Source organism: Triticum urartu, chromosome 2A, assembly GCF_056163025.1.
Source record: "Triticum urartu cultivar PI428250 chromosome 2A, HENAU_Tu73, whole genome shotgun sequence".
Lineage (NCBI taxonomy): Eukaryota > Viridiplantae > Streptophyta > Magnoliopsida > Poales > Poaceae > Triticum > Triticum urartu.
In genome coordinates, this window is record NC_141874.1 from 200,015,462 (window position 1) to 200,041,386 (window position 25,925).

At 57.2% G+C, this 25,925-nt stretch overlaps 1 protein-coding gene and 1 pseudogene across 1 annotated transcript; one reads left to right on the forward strand and one right to left on the reverse strand.

Moving 5' to 3' along the window:
* The first annotated feature begins 1,549 nt into the window (after window positions 1-1,549).
* On the forward strand, window positions 1,550-4,700 carry LOC125541387 (protein FAR1-RELATED SEQUENCE 5-like). The gene is made up of 4 exons (XM_087539768.1): window positions 1,550-1,721; window positions 2,974-3,244; window positions 3,350-4,040; window positions 4,131-4,700. The coding sequence occupies exons 2-4, from the start codon at window positions 3,008-3,010 to the stop codon at window positions 4,625-4,627; spliced, it is 1,425 nt and encodes a 474-aa protein (XP_087395894.1). The 5' UTR covers window positions 1,550-1,721; window positions 2,974-3,007; the 3' UTR covers window positions 4,628-4,700.
* Window positions 4,701-4,719: 19 nt separating this feature from the next.
* On the reverse strand, window positions 4,720-23,879 carry LOC147984530 (uncharacterized; annotated as a pseudogene).
* Between the last annotated feature and the right edge of the window lie 2,046 nt (window positions 23,880-25,925).

The window sequence follows — 25,925 nt, forward strand, 5'->3', positions numbered from 1 at the left end:
CATAAAATAGTACAAAGTAGTTAACCCTTACAAGCACACTGAAACGTAAACACAAAGGATCATGAACACCTAACCTAGAGTACCCTAAAACAACCATAATACAAGAAGATCTTCGGAGCCCGGTGTCATCATCCCTGAATCTTAAGAGAAGACCCCTGCAGCAGAAGGATATGCAAGCAGGTCATCATCTTCGACCACGGTACAATTGCCGTCATTCTGCTTCCTCCTTTCTTGACACCAGCGCTGAGAGGGCATGGGTATCAATCCAACACCCCTGAAACAGCCGTCGCCATCTTTGGCTTTGAGTACCGCGAAAAGTGTCCCTTCCGAAAGGAAGAGAACTCAAGCCATCCGACCGATCCAGCACCGCGGTCGGGCCAACCGCCCGGATAAAGCAGGATCTTCCACCAGCATCGGCGCAGAGAAAGGAGAAGAACAGCAGCAGCAAATCATACCGACAAGAAAGAAGAAGGATCTTCGTCTCCATACATCCATCGCCCATCTGAGAACCCAAACGGCCAGTGCCAATGGACCTCCATCCACCATAGCCCGCGACCTCGACGAGATCCGAGGATCCCCCACCCCGCTGGCACCTAGACGAAGGCAAAAGCCTCGCCTGACCGCGAACGGAGCTCAGAGAAATTTATTCCGACACGACACCACCGCAACGGCCTCGGCAACGTCTTCCTCAACTCTAACCCTACCACACACCCACCAAGCGAACAGACCCTAGGTTCCCCCTCCCTCCCGCCGTCGGAGCGGCCAACGGAGAGAGAGGGGGAACAGGCGGCGCGCAAGGGAACCCTCGTCGCCTCCATAGATCGCCTCGTGCGATCCTACTTTTCCGGAGCGGAGCAAAAGCAATCGGCCGATCAAAAAACAAGTAACATTTCTGCATCTTACCAACTGATGCGTGTGGTTTCTAACGTGTTATTTTTTGCAGTTTTGCTAAAGCACATCTAGATATGCCATAAGTATTGCACATCTAAGTCCTATGTCATTGATCTTACGTCGAGATTCGTGTGGATATTTTTTTTATTTTCCTCTTTGTGCTTGATTCACTCATTTAGATGTGCAATAACTAGGGCACATCTAGATGTGCCGTAGACACACCTTATTTTTTGTGGTTAAGTAAACGCAATCCGACCTTATTTTTTGTGGTTAAGTAAACGCAATCCGACCCATTGGCGCGCCTCCGTAGGGCAGATCGAACTTTTTTTTAGTGTGGCCAGATCGAATTCAGGGTCGAATAGCCCACTTTGTCTGTGTGTGCATGTGTTACCTGGTGACCAAAAAAATGTACAAAAACATAAATCGTGACTTTAAAAACTGTAAAGCGTTCTCACCGTAAACACGAAATCGTGGGAGTCTGTGTCGTGAGATGCCCGTATTACCACGTACGACCACGTCTATGCAAAAACGATACTCAGAACGTAATGCCCACGATTTGTACGATATATTTTTGTAAACGAATCCCAAATTATGGAGACAAAAAAAGCACTGCGTCATCGGGGTCCCCGGCATGCCGCTTTCGGTGGGTGTCTGAAAACTAAAAAGCCGTGGTGTCGCTAACCATTTTTGTGCGTCCTCGTTTGGCATCTACAACACCAATTGCTGAACGGGGATCTGCGAAAAGACGCAGCCCAGTTGAAGCTCGTCTCCATCGCCGTGCTCGGTAGTGGCGGCTGGAATGGATAGCCCGCATGATGCTACAGCCGGAGGTAAGTAGTAGTTGATCTTCCATTCTATATTCCCTAGTGTTTTTGCTGGTTAGGATCCCCGCATCTGGTATCTTAGCATCTGCCACTCGCTGTAGTGTTCTCGGCAACGCCGCCACCATCGACCGTGGGTACCTCCGAGGGAAGCCAGCTCGCCGGTTCATTACGCGCGCGCGACGTGATCCTGCCGGAAGGCGCGCGTCGCGTCCACTTCATGGGGGCCGGCGCGGGGGGTGAGCCTCTCACGTTTACCGTAGCGTCTGAAGATACGGTGATCGATTGCAATGGAGGGGCTATTCCTGCACCTCAGCCCGCTCGCACGGACGGCGGCACGGCCGGCATGCCCTCGCCGCGGTCTCAGACCAACGTCGACCACGAGTCGTCGCCCCCTACCTCTGTCGCCACCAGGGGCGGAGCCAGAATTTTGGTAGGGGGACCAAGTCAAGTTCATTTTTTCTGGAGCAAAAGTAAATAACTAGAACCTTGCTATACATACAATGAATTTTCGTCCAACACAATTAGTTGTTCGACATATGAAAATTTTGCATCACAAATAGGAAGTTATATAATATAATTCGCATCATGATCACGATTATCTCAAGGACAGTACAAGATAGGATCGTACCATCAGAAATCACACAACCGAAAAAAGTAAACAACAAAAAGCTGATGTATAAATTAAACAACAATACAAGACGGGAATTGAGATTATTAGATGATGTGATGTAGTGATGTGTTAAACCATGTGTCCTTGGTTAGTTCCCGTTGGTTAGATACGGAAGATTTGGCAACTGAAGAAAGTTGCGTCACGCCGTCGCCGTAAGAATAGGATCAAGAGTAGCAGCAGGGCTGGGAGAGCAGAGGCGGCTGGGCAGGCTAGGGCACGGAACGGCTGCGGATATTTTTCTGCGTACTAATCACAGGAGAGCACAACGCCCGAGGAGACTTGAGCCAATAGCCCAACCTGACTACTAGTGGGCTTCACATGGGCCTTATTCCCTTTTCTAAACTTAACGCTTAGATAGGGGGGGGGCAAGTATGTAGATATACGTGGGATTACATGCTTCGTATCGCTAATTAGACAGCATCGCTCGATCGTTAGGGGGGGCCAGGCCCCTGCTCGCCCCCCTTGTCTCCGCCACTGGTCGCCACCGAGGGATACGCGCGCCGTCAGAGGTGATGTGGCGCCCATCACTTGTGATCCAAATTCTGGCTTCCCATATTGATATTTCATACCTACTTGATCTTTTCTCAGAAACCGCAACGGCAGCTCCTGCAGCCGATCGACAATGGAGGGGGGAGGTCGGACCAACTCAATCCAGCGCGCCTTTAGCCTCGCCGCGGAGAGAGGCTCGCCTGTCGTCTTCGAGCCGGCCATGGGTATGGTCTTCTCATCAGAGCAAGAGGCGCACGAGTTTTACAACGCCTATTCTTGGGAAGTTGGGTTCGGGATCAAGCGGGGAAACAAGTATACCACGAAGCCCGCATGCTACAAAACAATGCATGAATTCCTCTGCTCGTGCGAGGTGGGAAAAACTCTTGGATCATACACAGGGTTCCATTTTTTTATGCATTCTTTTGCTTTCGTTCCGCGCACGATAGAGCTTATTAGTGTGTTACATCCAACGCAGGGATCCAACAAGGAGGAGAACACAAAATCTGCTAGGACAAAATGCAAGGCTATGGTCAGGCTAAAGAGGACTGCAGATGATGGATGGTACTTCTCCACAGTCGTCCTGACCCATAACCATGAGCTTGCAGACACTGCGGGAGAGAAGAAGGTGTGGAAGTGCCACAATACCATTGACTCGTCCATCAAAGAACTGATCAAGCATATGTGGTCTAACAACATCCCTGTGAACAAGGTTTATGGCGTGATGTCCGGTATACACGGGCGTCACGAAGAGGTTCCCTTCGGCAAGCGTTGTCTGAAGAATCTATGCGCAACCCTCGTACATGATTCAAGCCTCGACGACATCACGAAGACGCTCGATATATTCAGTAAGATGCAAGCGCAAAACCCTGATTTTTTTTACGCGGTGAAGGTCGACTCAGAGAGGCGTGTGCATGGCATTCTTTGGTGTCACTCGAAGAGCCGAGCTGACTATCATCTGTTTGGTGACGTGCTGACCTTCGACACCACTTATAAGAGTAATCTGTATGAGATGCCTGTGGGTCTTTTCGTTGGAGTGAACAATCACTACCAATCTGCGCTGTTCGGGTGTGTTATTCTCAGAGAAGAAACAGAAGACTCATTCAAGTGGGCATTTTCTACCTTTGTTGAAGCCAACGGCGGGAAGACGCCACAGACGATACTCACAGGTACCAGGCAACTTAGTGTCATGTTTGTCTGTATATAAGGCATGCATTCCTCCTTATAAATCCTGACTCGTTTGTTCTGTGAATTATCAGATCAATGCCGACAGATGGAAGTTGCTATCGCTCGTACAATGCCCTCTACAGTCCACCGTTTGTGCAAATGGCACGTTATGAAAAGTATAAAGGAGAATCTTGGGGCATTATATAAGAAAGGGACCCCATTCCGAATTGACTTAATTCGTCTCACGAATGAGATGATGACTGTCGATGAGTTCGCCCGTGGATGGGCTTATCTAATGGACACCTATGGACTTGCTGGCAACAGGTACATGGCACATATATATGATTGCTGTGACAAATGGGCCAAACCCTACCTCAGCTCGAACTTCTGCGCCAAGATGTGTAGCACGCAATGTAATGAGTGCATGAATAATGTGCTGAAAAGCTATGTTTCGCTTTCAGCACCTCTCAACCGTTTTGTGCTGCAGTATAACAAGCTCATAGCACAGCGGTGCGAGGATGAAGACTTTGAGATGGCACACACAAAGAAGGTAAATAAATTTTTCATCGTAAACTCTCCGCCCCCCTAGCTAGTTTAGGTAACTCTCACTCTGATTGTATTCACCGTAGGGGCGTGCTTATATACATGCACGAGAGAGAGTACAAGAGGGAGGGAGAGAGATTACAACGGCACGAGGCCCACGATCAACTATACGTGCGGGACAAACGTGCGCATGCAGTTAGTGATCCTAGAGACCAGGACGTGGAGAGTTATCCTCCTGTACGTGATGGGGCTGGTGACATGTTCCAACACCCCCCCGCAGCCACAACGTGGGGTTCGCGAACGTTGAGGCTAGAACGGAAGTCGTGGAAGACGGTCGTCGGCGGCCCTTTGGTGAAGACGTCGGCGAACTGCGAGCTTGTTGGAACATGCAGGACGCGTATCTCACCGAGCGCCACGCGCTCACGCACGAAGTGGAGATTGATCTCGATATGCTTTGTGCGTTGGTGTTGCACCGGGTTGCTGGACATGTAGACCGCGCTCACATTGTCACAATAGACCACCGTGGCGCGAGACGGAGTATGATGAAGCTCGGTGAGGAGTTGACGGAGCCAGACAGACTCGGCGACGGCGTGAGCGACCGCACGGTACTCGGCTTCCGCGCTGGAGCGGGAGACGGTGTGCTGCCTCTTCGACGACCAGGTGACGAGGTTAGGCCCGAGGAACACGCAGTAGCCGGAGGTGGACTTGCGGGTGTCGGGACACCCGGCCCAGTCAGCGTCGGAGTAGGCCACCAGCTCAGTAGTGGGGGCACGATGAAGCTGAAGACCAAGGTGCGTTGTGCCGCGAAGATACCGAAGAATCCGTTTCACGAGCTGGAAGTGGCAGTCGCGAGGGGCATGCATGAAGAGGCAGCACTGCTGTACGGCGTAGGAGAGGTCAGGGCAGGTCAGTGTAAGGTACTGAAGCGCCCCGGCCAGACTGCGGTAGAGCGAGGGGTCGTGGAAGAGCTCCCCAGTGGCAGTAGACAGCTTGGCGAGGGTGTCGACCGGAGTGGAGAGCGGCTTGCAGTTGAGCATGCCGGCCCGATCAAGGATCTCGAGGGCATACTGTTCCTGGGAGAGAAACAGCCCGCGGTTGGTGGTGGTGACGTTAATCCCCAGGAAATGATGGAGAGCGCCAAGATCCGTCATGGCAAACTCACGGTGCAAGGCCCGAATGATGGAGTCGAGGGCAGCACGCGAGTTGGCGGTGAGGATGATATCATCCACGTACAGCAGCAGGTAGGCGAGCTGACCCCCGCGGTGAAGGATGAAGAGCGAGGAGTCAGCCCGCGAGTCGAGGAAGCCGAGCGTGCGGAGGTGAGCGGTGAACCGGGCGAACCAGGCGCGCGGCGCTTGTTTGAGACCGTACAAGGAACGGTTCAAGCGGCACACATGGGACGGCGAAGTAGAGTCGACGAAGCCGGACGGTTGGTGACTGTAGACGGTTTCGGTGAGATGGCCGTGGAGGGAGGCATTCTTCACGTCGAGCTAATGGATAGGCCACGATTGCCCCGCAGCGACGCTCAAGACGGTGCGGATGGTGGCCGGTTTGATAACCGGACTGAAGGTCTCGCCGTAGTCCACGCCAGCTTGCTGAGTGAAGCCGCGGAGCACCCACCGTGCTTTGTACCACGAGAGGGAGCCATCAGGATTGAACTTGTGCCGGAATATCCATTTGCCTGTAACAATGTTGGCACCTGCAGGACGAGACACTAGACACCAAGTTTTATTCCGAGTCAGTGCATTAAACTCTTCGAGCATAGCGTTGTACCAGTTAGGGTCTTTGAGGGCCGCTCGGTAGGAAGAGGGAATGGGGCTGAGTGTAGGAGAGGAGGCGTGTAGGGAGATGATCTATTTTGGTTGGGAGAAACCGGTCTTGCTGCGGGTGCGCATGCCATGCAAATGCGTTGGTGGCTGGACGGCAACAGCTCGTGGGGGAAGGGGAGGGACGGGGCGGGCGGGAGGATCAGCAGGCGCAAAGGGACTGGTGGGGCTGCTGGTGGGTGGCCCAGATGGCGCGGGGTTGGGGGACTGGACGCGCGGGGTTGGGGGCGCGGGGTTGGCTGTTGGCGTGGGAGGCGCGGGGGTTACGTGCATGGGAGTGCATGGCGGGGGTGGCGCGGGTGGAGTGCATGGTGGCGATAGCCCCGAGGTGGGGGAGGGCGGCTGAGTGGAGCCGATCCGTGCGGATCCCGCGGAGGATCGCGGGTGGTATGGGTACGAGGTAGGTAAGGCTCGGGGTTCGGGGAGGATTTCGATGCCAGGATGCGCTGTGGCGGGCAGGGGTGAGGGTCGGGGTGTGGCAGGTGCTGGGAAGTAAGGAAATTGCGTCTCGTCAAATGTGACCTGCCGAGAAATAATGACCTTGCGAGAAACGAGGTCAAGGCAGCGGTAGCCTTTGTGCTCGAGGGGGTACCCGAGGAAGACACATCGGGATGACTGGGGGCGAGTTTGTGAGGGCTGGTGGCTAAGGTATTGGGAAAACATAGACACCCAAAGACTCGTAGATGGTCATAGGATGGTGGGTGTCCGAGGAGACGAAAGTATGGAGTGTCAGAGTTAATGGCCGTGGAAGGACGCCGGTTAAGGAGGTGGGTGGCTGTATGGAGGGCTTCGACCCAGAATGGTGGTGGAAGATTGGCATGAAGAATAAGAACGCGAAGGATGTCATTCGTGGTGCGAATTAGGCGCTCGGCCTTTCCATTTTGCGCAGATGTATGTGGGCAGGACAGGAGAAAGGAGGCGCCGTATCTAGAAAAGAGGTCTCGGAGAGAGGTGGAAAGGAATTCACCGCCGTTGTCACATTGCACGCATTGGATGTGGACATGAAACTGCGTGGAAACGTACGTGTGAAAGCGGTGTAAGACGTCCGCAGTGTCGGATTTGTTGCGTAGGGGGGAGGTCCATGAGTAATGGGTGTAATCGTCAAGTATGGCAAGATAGTATTGGAAACCCGAAAAACTACTAACAGGAGAAGTCCACAAATCACAGTGTATTAATTGAAATGGCGCAGTAGTTTTGGAGTGCGAAGAGGAAAAAGGCAGCCGTGGATGCTTGCCTAACTGGCACGAGGAACAAACATGAGTTTTGGCCGTGCCATTATTACATGATGGAAGGAAATCTCGAGCTAAAATGGAAGTAGTCTTGGAGCTGGGGTGTCCCAAGCGCTGATGCCATACGTCGCCAACCACCGAAAGTGCTGCTTGGATCTTTGAGTCGTGGAAGAATGGGTACAAGTCACCGTGGCTACTGGACCTCATGATGATCCGTCGAATGGCTAGGTCCTTCATGGTGAAACCAAAAGGGTCAAATTCAATACTACAAGAATTATCGATAGTAAAGCGACGGACGGATATTAAGTTTTTGATGATGGTGGGAGAGATAAGAACATCATTGAGGGAGAAGGAAGAGAGAGAGGTGGAACCGACGGCCGTAACAGGGAGACGGGAACCATCACCAACAACTATGCCCTGAGATTGATGCCATGACGGAGAACAAAACTTAGTGAGAATGTCTATCTTACCAGCCACGTGAGAAGAGGCGCCGGTGTCCAGGAACCAGTCCTGGCCGCCGCCGGCGTTGTGCTGCTGCGTCAACAGGTTTTGGAGGGCAGCATAGAGCTGGTTGTACTGCTCCCAGGTGGGGCCGCTGCTTGGTGGTGAAGGGGTGGAGACGGGGTACGCCTAATGGGCTGGCGGCGGTCGCGGCCCGAGGACACCAGCTGCGTTCGGCGCGGCCCAGGGCGCCCGCGGATGCTGGAGCGTTGGGGCGGGGATCATGGCGCCGTAGGTGGCGAAGTAGCCCGCCTGGATCGCCGGGGCCGTCAGTGGTGGTCCACCGCGACCGGAGGAGGAGCCACCTGTGTTGGAGCCACGGCCGCGCCCACGCCCGGCCCTGTCGCCGGTGTTGGTGGTCGCGGGAGCCTTGCCCCTGTTGGAGGAGGGGCGATCAGTGGGAGTGGAGCCGCCGCCGGCGCCCGTGTTGATGGTGAGGGCGGTGGCGGTGGCCTCCGGACGCCCATCCGGACGGGCCCGCTCGTTGAGGGAGATCTCCTCCATGAGGAGACGAGAGCGGCCCTGGACGAAGTTGGGGAACGGCGACTGCATCGGGAGCAACGTCGCCATGACGTGAAACTTGAGGTTGAGGCCGCGGATGAGCTGCAGGGTTAGGGTTTGATCGGAGATGCGCTCGCCCACGTCGCCGAGCGCGTCGGCCAGCGTTTTGAGACGCCGGCTGTACTTAGAGATCGTGAGATCACCCTGGACAAGATTGCGGAACTCGGCGCCAAGGACGACCGCACGCCCGGGCAGGTTGTCCATGAAGAGGACGTAGAGCTGAGACCAGATGTCGTGGGCGGAGCTGTCGGGGGACGCGACGACGTCCATGAGGTCCTCGTCGACCACACCGTGCAGCCACAGCACGACGGTGAGGTCGTCGTTGCGCCACACGGCACTCTGCGCGAGTGGCTCGGTGGCGATGTCGAGGTGGTGCTGCACTTCATGTTTGTAGGCAATAACATAGAAAAGCTGACGCCACCGAGAGTAGTTACCAAACTCAAGCTGCAGCTTGGAGGAGAAATAGTGCGCGATGGAGGGAGGCAGGACGGGCGCGGAGGAGGGGCCGACATCGGAGGTGCCGGGCGCGAGGCGAGGGACGATGGCGCCGCCCATGCCACCGAGCGCAAGGCGTCGAACAGGAGTGCTGCCCGCGGTGCGGAGGATCCCCGCGGCAGGCGTAGGGTTGGGGAGGACAGCGCGCGGGGCCGAGGACGACGAGGAAGGAGCCGCGGCCATCAAAGGAACATCGGGCGCGGGTGGGGCAGAGGTCAGCGAGGCGGCGGCCGGTGCGGGAGGCACGACGCGAGCAGTGTTCGGGAGGAAGGGGTTGGACTTGGGTGGGTCGAGATCCGCCGAGCGGGTGCGGCGGAGGAGGTGGTTCGTTGCAGAACCAGGGAGAGGATCGGAAGATGATCTGATACCAAGCTAGTTTAGGTAACTCTCACTCTGATTGTATTCACTGTAGGGGCGTGCTTATATACATGCACGAGAGAGTACAAGAGGGAGGGAGAGAGATTACAATGGCACGAGGCCCACGATCAACTATACGTGCGGGACAAACGTGCGCATGCAGTTAGTGATCCTAGAGACCAGGACGTGGAGAGTTATCCTCCGGTACGTGATGGGGCTGGTGACGTGTTCCAACACCCCTAGTGGTTCATTGTTTGGAATCTTCTTAATGACTTGTGGTTCCCATGGTTTCTTACAGGATGGTAAGGTCCTCCATACAAACTTTCCTATCGAGCGTCACGCGTCCAAGGTTTACACGCGCTCCTTGTTCAAGTTGTTCTCCGCTGAGTTGTTCGAGTCCGGTAGTTACCTCGTTCAAGGGCCGCAATTAGATGGACGTGTTGTGGAGCACGTGGACTCGAGTCGCCGTGCTCACTAGTGTAAGGTTAGCTATGAGATCATGGTTGACCGCGAGAACGATACCTACAGTTGCGAATGTGCCATGTTTGAGCAGATTGTCGGAGTAAATAACCATGGGTAGCCTAGCCGGCTCCCCCTGGCCCTTCTGAAAAAATTACGAGCCGATTCGGCCCTCAAGAATCCAAGACGCAGGGCCGCCTTCCCCTTGCCGGCTGTCTCCAGGCCGGCTATCGAAAGGCGGCCCGACTTCAGCCCTCATGAAGAGAAGCCGCGGGAGGGCCGGCTCCGAGAAGCCGGCCGCGGGAAGGCCGACTCCAAGAAGCCGGCTCCCATAAAGCGGTCAAGATCGTACCCTCGAAGTCTGCATCCACATAACAGCGATGTGACGGGGCGTGGCTACAGTGAAGCCTGCCACCCCCGAATCCCGGAGCACGCCTCGCACAGTGCGCTATACGGGTGGCCATGACCCGTCCGGCGCAGCACTGTTGCCACGTTGACCCTGATGTCATCCACGACGGGCTACCAGTACGGCCCACGGGCGGTGGGCCCCTTCGGGCAGAGAGACACCCGAAGGCGGCCAGACCTCCCCCAGTCGGCCCAAGATAGAGCCGGCTCCCCACAGCCGGCTTGCCACTTCCCTCGAAGAAGACGCCCCATTAAGGAGACAAGACGCGGTGGGGCTACAGTGATCGCCCACCGGGCAGCGGCACTGTAGCCACGCCCACTTCGGCGAAGCCCTCGCCACCAAGATTGAGCAACAGTAACCAGCCGCCGACAAGGCCCTGACAGTGGGGCCTGCCTGTCGACCAAGGAGCCGGCAACCGGCGGGATCCACTAGCCGGCGGGCCCCAGCAGCCGGCGCAGAAGCCGGAGAGCGTAGACACAGACGGCTAGGCCCCGTGCCTAGCCGGATTACCATTGTACCCCCGGGGGGTAGGCCTATATAAACCCCCCGGGGCATCCATGCAAAGAGAGATCAATCCCTGCTAGTGTTAGACACCACATAGGGAGGAGAAGAGAGCAAGCCGTGCCCTTCTTCCTCCTCTCGCCAACAGCTCAAGGAGCACCGTGTAGCTACTTGTTCATCTAGTGACCATGCGGAGACCCCGCAGAGCAGCAGTAGGGGTGTTATCTCCACGGAGAGCCTCGAAGCTGGGTAAGATTCGCCAGCGTGCATGTCTTCGCCTCATCCCGTTTCCAGGCACCGGCGATGTCTTACTGGCTCCCACAATGATAAGCCACTCGTTGGCATATGTCGCACCTACCACCCGACATTTGGCGCCCACCGTGGGGCTAGGTGCATCGTCGTCCGGAGACCTGTTCTGGACGGGAACCCTCTTCCTCCCCCGCGAGCGTAGCCAGCCCGGCACGCCCGATGGCGCTTGCCACGACATACTACAAGGCGTCACCAACATCTGTGCGGCGAGCAGCCTCGCCAATCTCCTTGACAAGACTCTCATCTCTGACGAGCTCGCCCCCGATGCGGGCACCGACCACCTCGTCAACCTCCTCGGCTAGCTCCACGTCTCCGGCGAGCCTGCCGTGGACTTGGAGTCGGTTGGCTCCACCGATCTGATGCCTGTCAACTTCGACACGGCCTCGCTCGACACGTTCCCCACCAACGTCGCGATCTACAACGACCTGCTTCCCCGGGCCGATGGCTGCGACGCTGTCACCACCGAGGTGATGGTCATCGGCCACGGCGGCGCTTCTGACGAGAGCGCCCACGATGCCCCGCACGCGGCGGTCCACGACTTGTCCATCCCCCCCCCGGCCGATGTCGATGCTGAAGCACTGGAAGCTCGCCGCCTCGCCCTCCTCGCGGAGGGCCGGAAGTTGGTTTCCATGAGACACCTCGCTGAGGCCCACCGACGCGAGGCCGACCGTGCCGCCTTTGGCACGCCGCCCCCAGGCGGGCCTAGCCGGGCCGGCGTTGTCAGACAGCGCGGCGCTGTCGTCGCCGATATGCTAGGAGTCGACCGCCAAGTCTACGCTACTCCACTCGAGAACCTGCGCGCCGCCCAGGTGGCCATAGACGAGCTAGATGGACCGGGGGCCGAAGAGCTCCCCCACATGACCCGACACATCCAGCAGCTGATCGATGCAGCCGCGCAGCGGCACGAAGCCGACGCCCGCGCGAAAAGCCCTCCCCCACGCCGAGATCACGGCGCGACGTCTCGGACGCCGACTACGGGTAAAACCCGCGCGCGGCGCATGAAAGAACCGGCTGCTAGCCGAAGCCGAACCCGAATCTCCATCGAGCGAGACGCAGAAGGCCACCCCCGGGCCGTGGAGTGGCGGGGCAACCTGCCTCCGCCCCGGCCCCATGGAGAGAGATATCCCACCCCGCCGCCTGTTGCGCATCCGACTCTCAGCGGCCGGCTAGGTCGCCGCGAAGGAGTCGGCCAGAACGACGCCCGCCATCGGATCGACCGCCTGGCGCGATCCCTGGCGCTAGAAGAAGAAGACGATGTCGGCCCGCCTTGCTTCGGCCCCCACATCCGCGACGAGCCTTTCCCCAAAGGGTTCTCGCTCCCAAGAGACACGCCCAAGTACAACGGCTCCGTGAAGCCGGAAGATTGGTTGATCGACTACTCCACGGCGGTTAGCATAGCCAACGGCAATAGGCGCGTTGCCGTGAAATACGTGTGTAGGATCTAAAGTATGTCTAGAGGGGGGTGATTAGACTACTTGACCAAAATAAAACTTAACCTTTTCCCAATTTTAGTTCTTGGCAGATTTTAGCTAATTTAGGACAAGTCAAGCAATCATCACATAATTCAAGCAAGCATGCAAAGAGTATATAGGCAGCGGAAAGTAAAGCATGCAACTTGCAAGAATGTAAAGGGAAGGGTTTGGAGAATTCAAACGCAATTGGAGACACGGATGTTTTTCCCGTGGTTCGGATAGGTGGTGCTATCCTACATCCATGTTGATGGAGACTTCAACCCACGAAGGGTAACGGTTGCGCGAGTCCACACAGGGCTCCACCCAAGGGTAACGGTTGCGCGAGTCCACACAGGGCTCCACCCACGAAGGGTCCACGAAGAAGCAACCACCCACAAAGGGTCCATGAAGAAGCAACCTTGTCTATCCCACCATGGCCATCGCCCACACAGGACTTGCCTCACTAGCGGTAGATCTTCACGAAGTAGGCGATCTCCTTGCCCTTACAAACTCCTTGGTTCAACTCCACAATCTTGTCAGAGGCTCCCAAGTGACACCTAGCCAATCTAGGAGACACCACTCTCCAAGAAGTAACAAATGGTGTGTAGGTAATGAACTCCTTGCTCTTGTGCTTCAAATAATAGTCTCCCCAACACTCAACTCTCTCTCATAGGATTCGGATTTGGTGGAAAGAAGATTTGAGTGGAAAGCAACTTGGGAAGGCTAGAGATCAAGATTCATATGGTAGGAATGGAATATCTTGGTCTCAACACATGAGTAGGTGGTTCTCTCTCAGAACATATGAGTTGGAATGGTGTGTGTGTTCTGATGGCTCTCTCTATGAATGAAGAAGATGTGGAGGGGTATATATAGCCTCCACACAAAATCCAACTGTTACACACAGTTTTCCAATCTCGGTGGAACCGAATCACAAACTCGGTCGGACCGAAAATGTAAACCTAGTGACCATTAGAGATTTTTGGTGGGACTGACGTGCAACTCGGTAGGACCGATATGGTTAGGGTTTGGGCATAACGTAATCTCGGTGCGACCGATAACACAAACTCGGTGAGACCGAATTTGGTAATTAGCTAACCAGAGAGTTGGTCAAGCAAACTCGGTGGGACCGATTTGCTCTTTCGGTGAGACCGAAAGTTACAAAGGGGAAACACTGAATTTACATTGCAATCTCGGTGGGACCGATTTGCTCTTTCGGTGAGACCGAAAAGTTACGAAAGGGAAACAGAGAGTTTGCAACCCCATCTCGGTGAGACCGAGATCCCTACCGGTAGGACCGAATTGCTAGGGTTTGGCAGTGGCTAATGACAAGTGAAACTCGGTGGCGCCGGATAGGAAGAATCGGTAGGACCGGGTTTGGCTTAGGGTTTATGTCAAATGTGGATATGGGAAAGTAGTTGAGGGTTTTGGAGCATATCACTAAGCACATGAATCAAGAGGCTCATTAAGCAACACCTCATCCCTCCTTGATAGTATTGGCTTTTCCTAAAGACTCAATGTGATCTTGGATCACTAAAATATAAAATGAAGAGTCTTGAGCTTTTGAGCTTGAGCCAATCCTTTTTCCTTAGCATTTTGAGGGTTCCACTTTCACATCCATGCCATGCCAATCATTGAGCTTTCCTGAAATAATCATCTTGGAATAGCATTAGCTCAATGAGCTATATGTTGTTATGAATTACCAAAACCACCTAGGGATAGTTGCACTTTCAACGTGCCCCTCATGCTGCAGGGCACGGCGCGGACCTGGCTCAACAGCCTCAAGCCATACAGCATCAACAGCTGGCTAGACTTCACAGAAGCCTTCATCCGCAACTTCACCAGCACCTACAAGCGGGCTCCCAAGCCCAGACAGCTCTCCTTGTGCGTACAAGGCCCCGCCGAGTCCACTCGCGACTACCTCACGCGTTGGGCCGAGCTCCGCAACTCTTGCGAAGGGGTGCACGAGGTGCAAGCCGTAGAATACTTCACTGCCGGGTGCCGAGAAGGCACCCTCCTCAAGCATAAGCTCCTCTGCGACTAGCCGACTATCCTCGATGAGCTTCTGATCATAGCGGACAAGTACGCCACCGCCGACTCCTCGATGAAGACCGAACTCCGGGTAGACGCGTCCGGAAAGGTACTCAACCCGGCGCCCAAGACGCCGGCTGGAGACTCCGGCCGACGCCCACACCAGAATGACCACAAGCGCAAGGGCCCGGTGCCGCCCTCCACCAGTCGGCAGGTGGCCACAGTCGAAGACGAGCAGCCCGAAGCGCGGCCAGCACCCAAGAAGCAGAGGGGCGGCAAGCCGGCTTGGCAGCCGACCTTCTCCTACGAGCAGACTCTCGATGCCCCGTGCAAGTTCCACAGCGATGCGAAGCCGTCCAACCACACGACCCGGAAGTGCCACTGGCTCACCCGAATCTCTAAAGGCGAAGGGCTCGCGCCGCCTCCGCCTGCCGTTCCGCCACCTCCGGCTCTGCAGCCGCCGGCCGCTCGGCCCGCAGTCGGAGCCGTGCGTGATGAGTTCCCCGACGAGCATGCCGCCTATATCATCTTTACAAGTCAGCCCGAAGACTGGCGCAGCAAACGCCGAGAGCACCAAGAAGTCAGCATGGTTGCTGCCAACCCCGCCAAGCACATGCACTGGTCAGAAAAACCTATCAGCTGGAGCCGGACCGACCACCCAGAGGTGATGCCGTCTCCCGGCTCTTATGCGTTGGTTTTGGATGCCAACCTTGCAACGGATAGACGCGCTGCCCGATTCTCCCGCGTGCTGATAGACGGCGGGAGCAGCATCAACATCCTGTACCGTGACACCATGGAGAAGCTGAATGTCAAGGCGAAGCAACTCATGCCTACTCGGACTGTGTTCCATGGCATCGTACCCGGCCTGTCCTGCGCCCCCATTGGCAAGATCAAGATTGATGTACTTTTTGGGGACAAGGAGCATTTCCGCTGGGAAGCGATCTGGTTTGAAGTGGTGGACCTGGAGAGCCCTTACCATGTATTGCTTGGCCGACCTGCCTTGGCCAAGTTCATGGCAGTTCCCCACTATGCATACCTCAAGATGAAGATACCAAGCACCAAAGGCGTCATCACCATAGCCGGCGATTACAAGAAGTCCTCTGAGTGCGCAGCAGCCAGCAGTCGGCTGGCCGAGTCCCTTGTGATTGCCGAAGAAAAGAAGATGTTGGACCGAGTCGTGGCCATGGCCGGCAAGCAGTCGGCCTTGTCCCCCGATCCCAAGGAGCATGATGCTCAAGGATCTTTCCAGCCGGCCAAGGAGACGAAGAAGATACCTCTTGACCCCGAGCGCCCAGAGAGGTTTGCCGTCATCGGGGCAAACCTAAACAGCAAATAGGAAGGCGAGCTCGCCGATTTCCTCCGTGAGAATCGGGACATCTTTGCATGGTCCCTCAAGGACATGCCGGGCGTCCCGAAGGAATTCGCCGAGCACAAACTACACGTCCGAGAAGACGCAAAGCCAGTCAAACAACCCCTCCGCCGACTCTCGGAGGAGAAATGCAGGATTGTGGGAGAAGAGATAGCCCGGCTTCTGGCAGCCGGCTTCATTATGGAAGTTTTCTTTCCAGAGTGGCTCGCCAACCCGGTCCTCGTGCTAAAGAAAAACAACAAGTGGCACATGTGTATAGACTACACGAGCCTCAACAAGGCCTGCCCCAAAGATCCCTTTGCCCTGCCAAGGATTGACGAAGTGATAGACTCCACGGCCGGATGCGAGCTGTTGAGTTTCTTGGATGCTTACTCAGGGTATCACCAGATAAAGTTAAATCCGGCAGACCGCCTTCATCACGCCATTCGGAGCCTTCTGCTACCTGACTATGACATTCGGCTTGAGAAATGCCGGTGCCACTTTTCAGTGTTGCATGCAGAAGTGCCTCCTCAAGCAACTCGGCAGAAATGCCCATGTCTACGTAGACGACATTGTAGTGAAGACGGAAAAGCGCGGCACCTTGCTGGAAGACCTCAAGGAAACATTTGAGAACCTACGCCGGTTCGAAATCAAGCTTAACCCCGAGAAATGCGTGTTCGGAGTGACAGCCGACCAGCTCCTAGGCTTCCTGGTCTCCGAACGCGGCATCGAATGCAACCCAGTAAAGATCAAGGCCATTGAGAGAATGGCGATTCCCACCAAACTTCGAGACGTCTAGAAGTTTACCGGATGCTTGGCCTCCCTGAACCGCTTCATCAGCCGGCTCGGAGAGAAAGCTCTTCCTCTCTACCGCCTCATGAAGAAGACCAACCACTTCGAGTGGAATGACCAAGCCGATCAAGCTTTTCACGAGCTGAAGAAGATGCTGGCCACGCCGCCTGTCCTGGCGGCGCCGACTGAGAAAGAGCCCATGCTCCTCTACATTGCCGCAACCAGCCGGGTGGTCAGCACCGTCATCGTAGTCCAACGCCCAGAAGAAGGCCGAGCCCAGCCGGTCCAGAGGCCGGTGTACTATTTGAGCGAGGTGGTGTCTACCTCGAAGCAGAACTACCCGCACTACCAGAAGATGTGCTACGGCGTGTACTTCGCCGCCAAGAAGCTGAAGCCCTACTTCCAAGAGCATCCCATCACAGTTGTATGCACCGCCCCGCTGGCCGAGATCATAGCAGCCGGGATGCATCCGGCCGGGTGGCGAAATGGGCCATCAAGCTGGCCCCCTATACGATCTTCTACCAGCCTCGCACCGCCATCAAGTCCCAAGCATTGGCTGACTTCCTCGTCGACTGGGCCGAGACCCAGTACCTACCGCCGGCTCCCGACTCCACTCATTCGCGCATACACTTTGATGGGTCCAAGATGCGCACCGGCTTGGGAGCCGGCATCATCCTCACCTCTCCCAAAGGCGACAAGCTCAGATACACGCTGCAAATTCACTTTGCCGCCTCCAACAATGTGGCCGAGTATGAGGCACTCATACACGGGCTCCGGCTTGCCAAAGAACTCGGCATTCGCCGGCTCCTATGTTATGGCGACTCGGACTTGGTGGTCCAGCAATCATCCGGCGACTGGGATGCCAAGGACGCAAATATGGCAATCTACCGCTTCCTCGTTCAGCAGATCGGTGGGTATTTTGAAGGATGCGAGTTTCTCCATGTACCACGAGCCGACAACGAGCCAGCTGATGCCCTGGCTCGAATAGGTTCCACTCGGCAAGCAATACCAACCGGTGTCTCTCTACAACGCCTCCTCAAGCCGTCTATCAAGCCGTCTCCAGAGTCCGATTCCATCTTTGTGCCGCCTGACCCCGACGCAGCCGGCTCGAAGAACCAAGCAGGTGACCTGGGGACTTCGATAGTCGGCCAGGGGGTATCAGCAGGCGGATCGGGGACTTCCGTAGTTACGACCGACCCGGGGACTGCCTCACCCGGCTCGGGGACTGCGGTAGTCGGCCCGGAGACTACACCAACACAACAGGCGGCGGCCGACTCTAGCATTTCACCGCCCAGCCCGCCCGCCCTGGTCGCAGTAGCCGTTCTGGCAATAGAAGAAGTCACAGCTCCGTCATGGGCTCAATCCATCCTCAACTTCCTAATAAACCAAGATCTGCCGGCTGACGAAGTAGAGGCAAGACAAGTCCAACGCCGAGCCGGAGCATACACAATCGTCAACAGAGAACTCGTCAAGCGCAGTGTCACTGGAGTCCTCCAGCGATGCGTTGAGCAAGAGGAGGGCATTGCAATCCTCAGGGACATCCACCAAGGAGAATGCGGCCACCATGCGGCCTCAAGATCACTCGTCGCCAAAGCCTTCCGCCATGGTTTCTTTTGGCCGACTGCTTTGGATGATGCCAAGAAGTTAGTTAAACATTGCAAAGGGTGCCAACTCTTCAGCTCCAAGCAACACATGCCGGCTTCAGCACTCAAGACCATTCCCCTCACTTGGCCCTTCGCCGTTTGGGGACTGGACATGGTGGGCCCATTCAAGACGGCGCACGGCGGCATGACACATCTGCTTGTCGCCGTGGATAAATTCACCAAATGGATTGAGGCAAAGCCGATCAAGAAGCTGAATGGACCGACTGCCGTGACATTTATCACAGATATAACAACTCGGTACGGCGTACCACACAGCATCATCACCGACAATGGCACGAATTTCGCCAAGGGAGCCTTGGCACGTTTCTGCGCGACGCAAGGCATCCGGTTGGACCTAGCGTCCGTCGCCCACCCGCAATCAAACGGCCAGGTCGAGCGAGCCAACGGCCTCATCCTTTCCGGCATCAAGCCCCGACTGATCGTAAAACTGTAGCGTTCAGCCGGCTGTTGGCTCGATGAGCTGTCGGCTGTCATCTGGAGTCTGCGCACTACACCAAACAAGTCAACTGGCTTCACTCCTTTCTTCCTCGTATATGGTGCCGAGGTGGTCATCCCAACTGACACCGAGTTCGACTCGCCTCGGGTAACCATGTACACGGAAGCCAAGGACAAGGAAGCACGAGAAGACGGCGTCGACCTGCTAGAAGAAGGCCGGCTATTAGCCCTCAGCCGGTCCGCCATCTATCAGCAGGGCCTGCGCCGCTACCACAGCCGGAAGGTCAAGCCAAGATCCTTCCAAGAGGGCGATCTTGTGCTCCGGCTGATCCAGCGAACAGCCGGCCAGCACAAGCTTCGGCCCCTTGGGAGGGCCCCTTCGTCATCAGCAGAGCCTTAGGCAACGACTCCTACTACCTGATCGACGCGCAGAAGCCGAAGGCACGAAAGAGAGACGACTCCAGCAAGGAGTAGGAATGACCATGGAACGCCAACCTCCTCCGAAGGTTTTACAGTTGAAATGCAGTATGTATCACGCTAACTTTTGTACTAAGTTCGAGACAATAGGCCCCCCGAGGAGAGCTCGGGGACTGCCATCTTTTGTCTATGAAATGAAAAGTATCATGCTTATGGCCTTGTCATTGCATTCACTTTTTTCCGTCCGGCACCGGGTTCAACTAGTCGGCCCGGGGACTGGCCGCCTGGAGTTATATTAGAAGTTCTACCCGCAGTCAGACAAGTAGTGTGTCGGCTCCCAAGCTTTCTCTTGCCAAAAGTCACAGTTCGAAGAACCGGCTGTCCGACTGGCAAGAGTTAAGGGCAGGAACGGGTGCCCACATGAAAAACGGCTAGGGACTAACGGACTAATATAACAAAAGCCAGTTTTTCTCCCACCACCGACCGGCTACCAGAGTAGCCGACCGGCTGGCTTCCATTCACCTCGCTCCAATCTAAGAAAGCTCGAGTACTTGCCTTCCCAGAAGGGGAAGGCGGCAAATGAAACAGCCTAAGGATAAAAAGCATACATGAATGGAAACCAAGCACGCAATAATATTTACATAAAAGACCTTCAAAAGGTCAGCATTCGACATAGTTTGAATACACCCCCAGTGGGTGGAACTGCACAAGTTTGATAAAATTGTTCAAAAGGCAACAAGCAGGGAAAAAGAAAGACGGCAGACTAAGCCAAGGGAGCGACTGGCGAGTCGGGAAGGTCGGTGGAGACGGCAGTGCCGGCTGGAGGAGTGGCCGGCTGGCGAACCTCGGCATGATCACCGCCTCCCGCAGAGGGCGCGCGAGCACGCGCCTCATTGCTGGAGGCACGATCAGGCTGAGGCTGGCTGGCTGCTTCACCGGCCGGCTCAACGTCTTCGCCCTCCTCTCCTTCGTCGTCTTTGCCTTCATCGCTGGAGGCGATCTCCTTTGCCGAGTCTTCACCCACTGCCGGGTCCATCCCGAACCACTCCTCCGGCTGGGCAGCCCCGTCATCATTAATTTCAGGAGCGAAGACGCTGATGTTAGTACACTCGGCGATCGTCGAAGCGCGCTGAGGGATAGCCGGCCGCACCTCCTCCAGCTCTTCGTCAGCCTCCAGCCGCCAGGTGCGCAGCTGGTCCAGGTTCAGCCCCGGATACCAAGCTCGGACGAACTCCAACGCCCGCCCAGCTCCAAGCCAGGACGCTGATGCTTTCCAAGCCTTGAAGCGGCCAACCGCAACTTCCAGCCAGTCGGCAGTCCGACTCGGGGTGCGGGGAATCGTCTCGCTTGGCCAAAGGGCGGCCAACACCTGCGCCCCGACGCGCTGGAGGCGGCGGAGCATACGATGAGCCGGCTGCAGCCGCGCTTGGACCGCCAAGAGTTGCTCCTCAAGCGTCCGACTCGCGTCCGGCGCGATGTCGGCCCCCGCCTGACGGCGCGCTTCGCGATGGGCCTCGATGGTTTGGGTAGCAAAGACGGAGTAGCCGGTAAAGTAGTCTGCACAGAGAATAAAAAGCAGCACAAGTCAGAACACAAATCAGGCGGCAAGGGGCATGCAAGGAGCGAGGAAGGCAGCTTACCGTCGATCAAATCCTCAATACGGCCGAAGCCTTCATTCAGCGCTTGCCTGGTCTCAGCCCAGCCCGCCGCTTCGGTCTCGAACTCGGCCTTCAGGGCGGCTTCGTTATCCTGTGCCTTCTTCAGGGCCGCCTTGTGGCTCTCCTCCTGGTCAGCCAGCTTCTTGGCCAGGTGGTCGCACTCCAGGACCAAGGCATCATACTCAGTTTCCTTGGCGCGAAGGGCGGCCTGCGCCTCACTGAGCTGCCCCCTCAAGTCGGCATTGGCTCCTGCAAGCATGAAGACAAAGGAAAAATTAATAAGTGGAAGTCGTCAAGGAAGATCCGACCCGGCTGCTCAGCAGTCGGCCCGAATCTCAGGGGCTACACCCAGTGGGTGCGCTGACGCGCCCCCATAGAAGATGAACGAGACAAACACGCACTCCGGCTGCTGGTCAGGTCCTCAGTTCTCCGGCCCAGCTCCTGAGCCTGGGAGTTGAAGGCGGCTGCGCGAAGGTTATGATACTCCTGGAAGATTATACAGGAGGCAAGGATAAGTTAAGTTGTCAGGACCTAGTAAGTTCCAAACCGCCTGCGCAGCAGCCGGCTTGCAACTCGGGGACTACACCCAGTGGGTGCGCTGACGCGCCCCCACGGAAGAAATCGAAAGAGCAAAATAACCAAGGACAGAAGAATCACCCGGATGACGGCCCGCGTCGAGAGAAACTCTTGAGTGTATCGCTGCAGCGAGGCGGCCTGAGCTTGAAGCCGGTTCCGGACCTCCTGGGCAGCCGCGTTCAGCTCGCCCGTCCCCCCGCTGGGAGTCCACTCGGACATGCTGACGCTGGCCGTCTCCAGGGCCTCCGCCGTCTGGCTGGCGCCCGCTACTTAGTGCGGTTCCGGCGCGGAGGCGCCACCCCCTGCACGCCAGCGCAATGCCGGCTGCACCTCGAGGCCGGCCCCTGCCGCCGGCTCGCCCCTGGACGGCTGCTTTGGCGCCGCAGCTGATTGGCCGCTTTGGCCCGCTCCAATCGGCGTCGTCTGGGACACCCCCTCCATGAAGATCATGGGATCCTCCCGCCTCTCCATCACCGGCGGGCCTTGGTCGACCTCCTCCGACGGGGGCACGGGAACGTCGGGGGCCACGGCGCGGAAGGGAGCAATGAGCAGCGGAGGCCGGTTGTGCGAAGCCTCCGCCTTCGTCTCCGTGGCTGCCGCCTTCGCCCGGGCCTTGGCCGCCGCGTCGGCCTGCTCCTTCGTCGCCTGGGCAGTCCTTCGCTCCGCCGCCTCCCACTCCTCCCGCGCCTCCGGCGCATTCCGCTTCGTGGCCTTCTTAAGGTTGGCGCGGGGATCCACGCGGCGGGAGCTTGAGGACCCTCCAGTCGGCCCGACTACGGAGCCGCCAGGACCTCGCTCGAGAGAAAGCGGCGCCCTGTCTGGCAAGAAAAGAAAGGTTTAGAAGAGTTTCGGATGAAGAAGACAAAAAATATATACGCAAGACATTCGACGACTTACGCAGAGATCGCTTGCGGCTGCTTCACCGCCTTGCGGAAGCGGACCACCTTCGCGGCTGCCTCATCCCGCTTGGTCACTGCCGTGGAGGCCTTGGATTTTTTCGGCCGGCTGCCGAAGAAGGTCGACGCGGCCCGGCGCTTCTGCGCGCCGCCACGGGCAGCCGGCACGACAGACGAGCCCGCGCCTTGATGATCGGGCGCCGGCTGGCGGTGCGGGGCGACTTCGACCTCGTCGTCATCCGGCCAGTCCTCGAAGCTGGCCCCGAGTCCCGCGCCTCCGGCCTCGTCGCCTTCCCCCACGATGGCGTCTTCCATGGCGGCCGCTCCCAGGTCCGGATCGTCGGCATCGTCCACCGTGCGGTCGGGGAGGAGCTGGCGCTCTACCCCCGCAACCCCGGCTGTCGGCGGGAGAAGAGAGTTCTGCGAAAGGCAAACGAACTGATCAAGAGTCGGCTATCATGAGGCCGGCTACAAAAAGGAAGAAAAGAAGAAAGAACTTACGGCAGGCGGAGGATTGGCGCGGGAATACGGCTCCTTGTCGTATCGCCAATCCTCGACGAGCTTGCAGTTGGAGATATAATTCACCATGTAAGACACCTCTGCGTGAGGCATCTCCCTGGTGCTCAGCCGACACGGGTCGAAGCGGCAGCTCATTTGGCAGATCATGTGAGGCCGGCCTTGGAGCGGAAGAACCCGGCGCTCCACGAAGGCGGCCACCAAGTCGGCTCCGGTCAGGCCCTCCGACTGGATCATCAACCAAAGCCGGGAGACGGCTGCGTTCCCGGCCTGAGACAGCGACCTGGCCCGGTAACTTCACGAAGGCTGCCTCCCAGCCGGCGGGCCGGCTATGTAATCCGGTAGGTTGACGTAGTCGCCTTGCTGGGCGACGTTCTTCACGTAGAAATAAGAATTCTGCCAAAGCTTCACCGACTGGATCAGCGGAATGGACGGGAACGGATTGTTCTCGCTCACCCGCCTCATGGCAATGAAGGCTCCGCAGGGGGCGGGCACGCCCGTGATGACGGTGTCGAGCTTGCTTTGGAAGAACTCCCCCCAGAGCTCGAGCGTGGGGAGAACTCCAAGAAAGCCCTCGCACAGGGTGACGAAGGCCGACAGCAGCATCACCGCGTTGGGCATAAGGTGATGCGGCTGGAGGTGGTAGAACTCGAGGAAGGCTCGAAGGAATCTGCTCGCCGGGAGGCCGAAGCCGCGCAGGCAGTGCGAGCGGAAGATCACCCGCTCGCCCTCCTCCGGTGCCGGCGAAATCTCCCTCGCCGGCGCTTGACGAACCCGCACAAGGTTCTCGCCGGGCAGACGCCGCGTCCGGCGGAGGAACTCGACATGGTCCTCATGGATGTTGGAGCCATCCCATGAGCTCGACAGCGCCATGGGAGCGACGTGGCGGGGAGCAAGACGAAGCGACGGCGGAACGGCGCGACAAAGAGTTGCTGCGGCAAAGAGAAGAAGAAGGAGGGCGAGAAGGGGCGGAGTGAGGGAGAGCGCGCGACCCTCTGCCGCTCCCCCTCCTCCTCCTCCTACTTATAGACCATGCGGCGGAGCCGAGGAGGCGCGGCGTGGGGGAACGTGGGGATCAACTGCGCCCACTCCCCCACGTCCCGCGATTATTGTGCCTTGATGGCAGAATAAAACCGTTGTGGGGAGGCGAGCGGTCCATGTGGGCCGCAGAAGATCCGTGCTCGAACCGAGGCCTGCAAGTGGCAGGCCTGGGCCTGCGGCGGCGTCCCGTCGCGCGCGCACGTTGGCAGGATTTCCTCGCCACGTGGCCCGCGTTCCCGCCTACGAGAAACGGAGCTTTTCCGAAGACGGCGCGCACAAGCAAAGCCGGCACCTCGGGATAGGAAGCTGACCTAGCTTCTCGTCCCTTTATCAGCCTCGAAGCTCGATCAGCTTCGGGGACTACTGTCAGAGTAAATAACCTTGCGTCTTCAAGAATCCCCCTGGCCCTTCTGAAAAAATTACGAGCCGATTCAGCCCTCAAGAATCCAAGACGCAGGGCCGCCTTCCCCTTGCCGGCTGTCTCCAGGCCGGCTATCGAAAGGCGGCCCGACTTCAGCCCTCATGAAGAGAAGCCGCGGGAGGGCCGGCTCCGATAAGCCGCCGCGAGAAGGCCGACTCCAAGAAGCCGGCTCCCATAAAGCAGTCAAGATCGTACCCTCGAAGTCTGCATCCACATAACGGCGATGTGACGGGGCGTGGCTACAGTGAAGCCTGCCACCCCCGAATCCCGGAGCACGCCTGGCACAATGCGCTGTACGGGTGGCCATGACCCGTCCGGCACAGCACTGTTGCCACGTTGACCCTGATGTCATCCACGACGGGCTACCAGTACGGCCCACGGGCGGTGGGCCCCTTCGGGCAGAGAGACACCCGAAGGCGGCCAGACCTCCCCCAGTCGGCCCAAGATAGAGCCGGCTCCCCACAGCCGGCTTGCCACCTCCCTCGAAGAAGACGCCCCATTAAGGAGACAAGACGCGGTGGGGCTACAGTGATCGCCCACCGGGCAGCGGCACTGTAGCCACGCCCACTTCGGCGAAGCCCTCGCCACCAAGATTGAGCAACAGTAACCAGCCGCCGACAAGGCCCTGACAGTGGGGCCTGCCTGTCAACCAAGGAGCCGGCAACCGGCGGGATCCACTAGCCGGCGGGCCCCAGCAGCCGGCGCAGAAGCCGGAGAGCGTAGACACAGACGGCTGGGCCCCGCGCCTAGCCGGATTACCATTGTACCCCCCGGGGGTAGGCCTATATAAACCCCCCGGGGCATCCATGCAAAGAGAGATCAATCCCTGCTAGTCTCAGACACCACATAGGGAGGAGAAGAGAGCAAGCCGTGCCCTTCTTCCTCCTCTCGCCAACAGCTCAAAGAGCACCATGTAGCTACTTGTTCATCTAGTGACCATGCGGAGACCCCGCAGAGCAGCAGTAGGGGTGTTATCTCCACGGAGAGCCCCGAAGTTGGGTAAGATTCGCCGGCGTGCTTGTCTTCGCCTCATCCCGTTTCCAGGCACCGGCGATGTCTTACTGGCTCCCACAATGATAAGCCACTCGTTGGCATATGTCGCACCTACCACCCGACACACATGGGTATCCTTTGTCGGCATGCTCTGAAGGTATTTTTTTTACCATAAACATTTCCAATCACATTTGATCCACCCTTAGTACACGAGAGATTTGATCCAATTGCTCTCCCCATTTCAGGTGATGGTGCACGTTGGTGTGTGCCGAATCCCTAGTCATTACATTTTGAAAAGGTGGAGTAGGGATGCCCGTGATGTTCTTCCTGATCACTTAAAATGTTATAAGAAGGACTCGGACCTGGGGGTGTCTAAGACATTTAGGCACAACATTTTATATGTGCGTGCTCTGCAGGTTGTCAAGCTTGGCAATATGAGTGTCCCGCTCTTCAACCACGCTCAG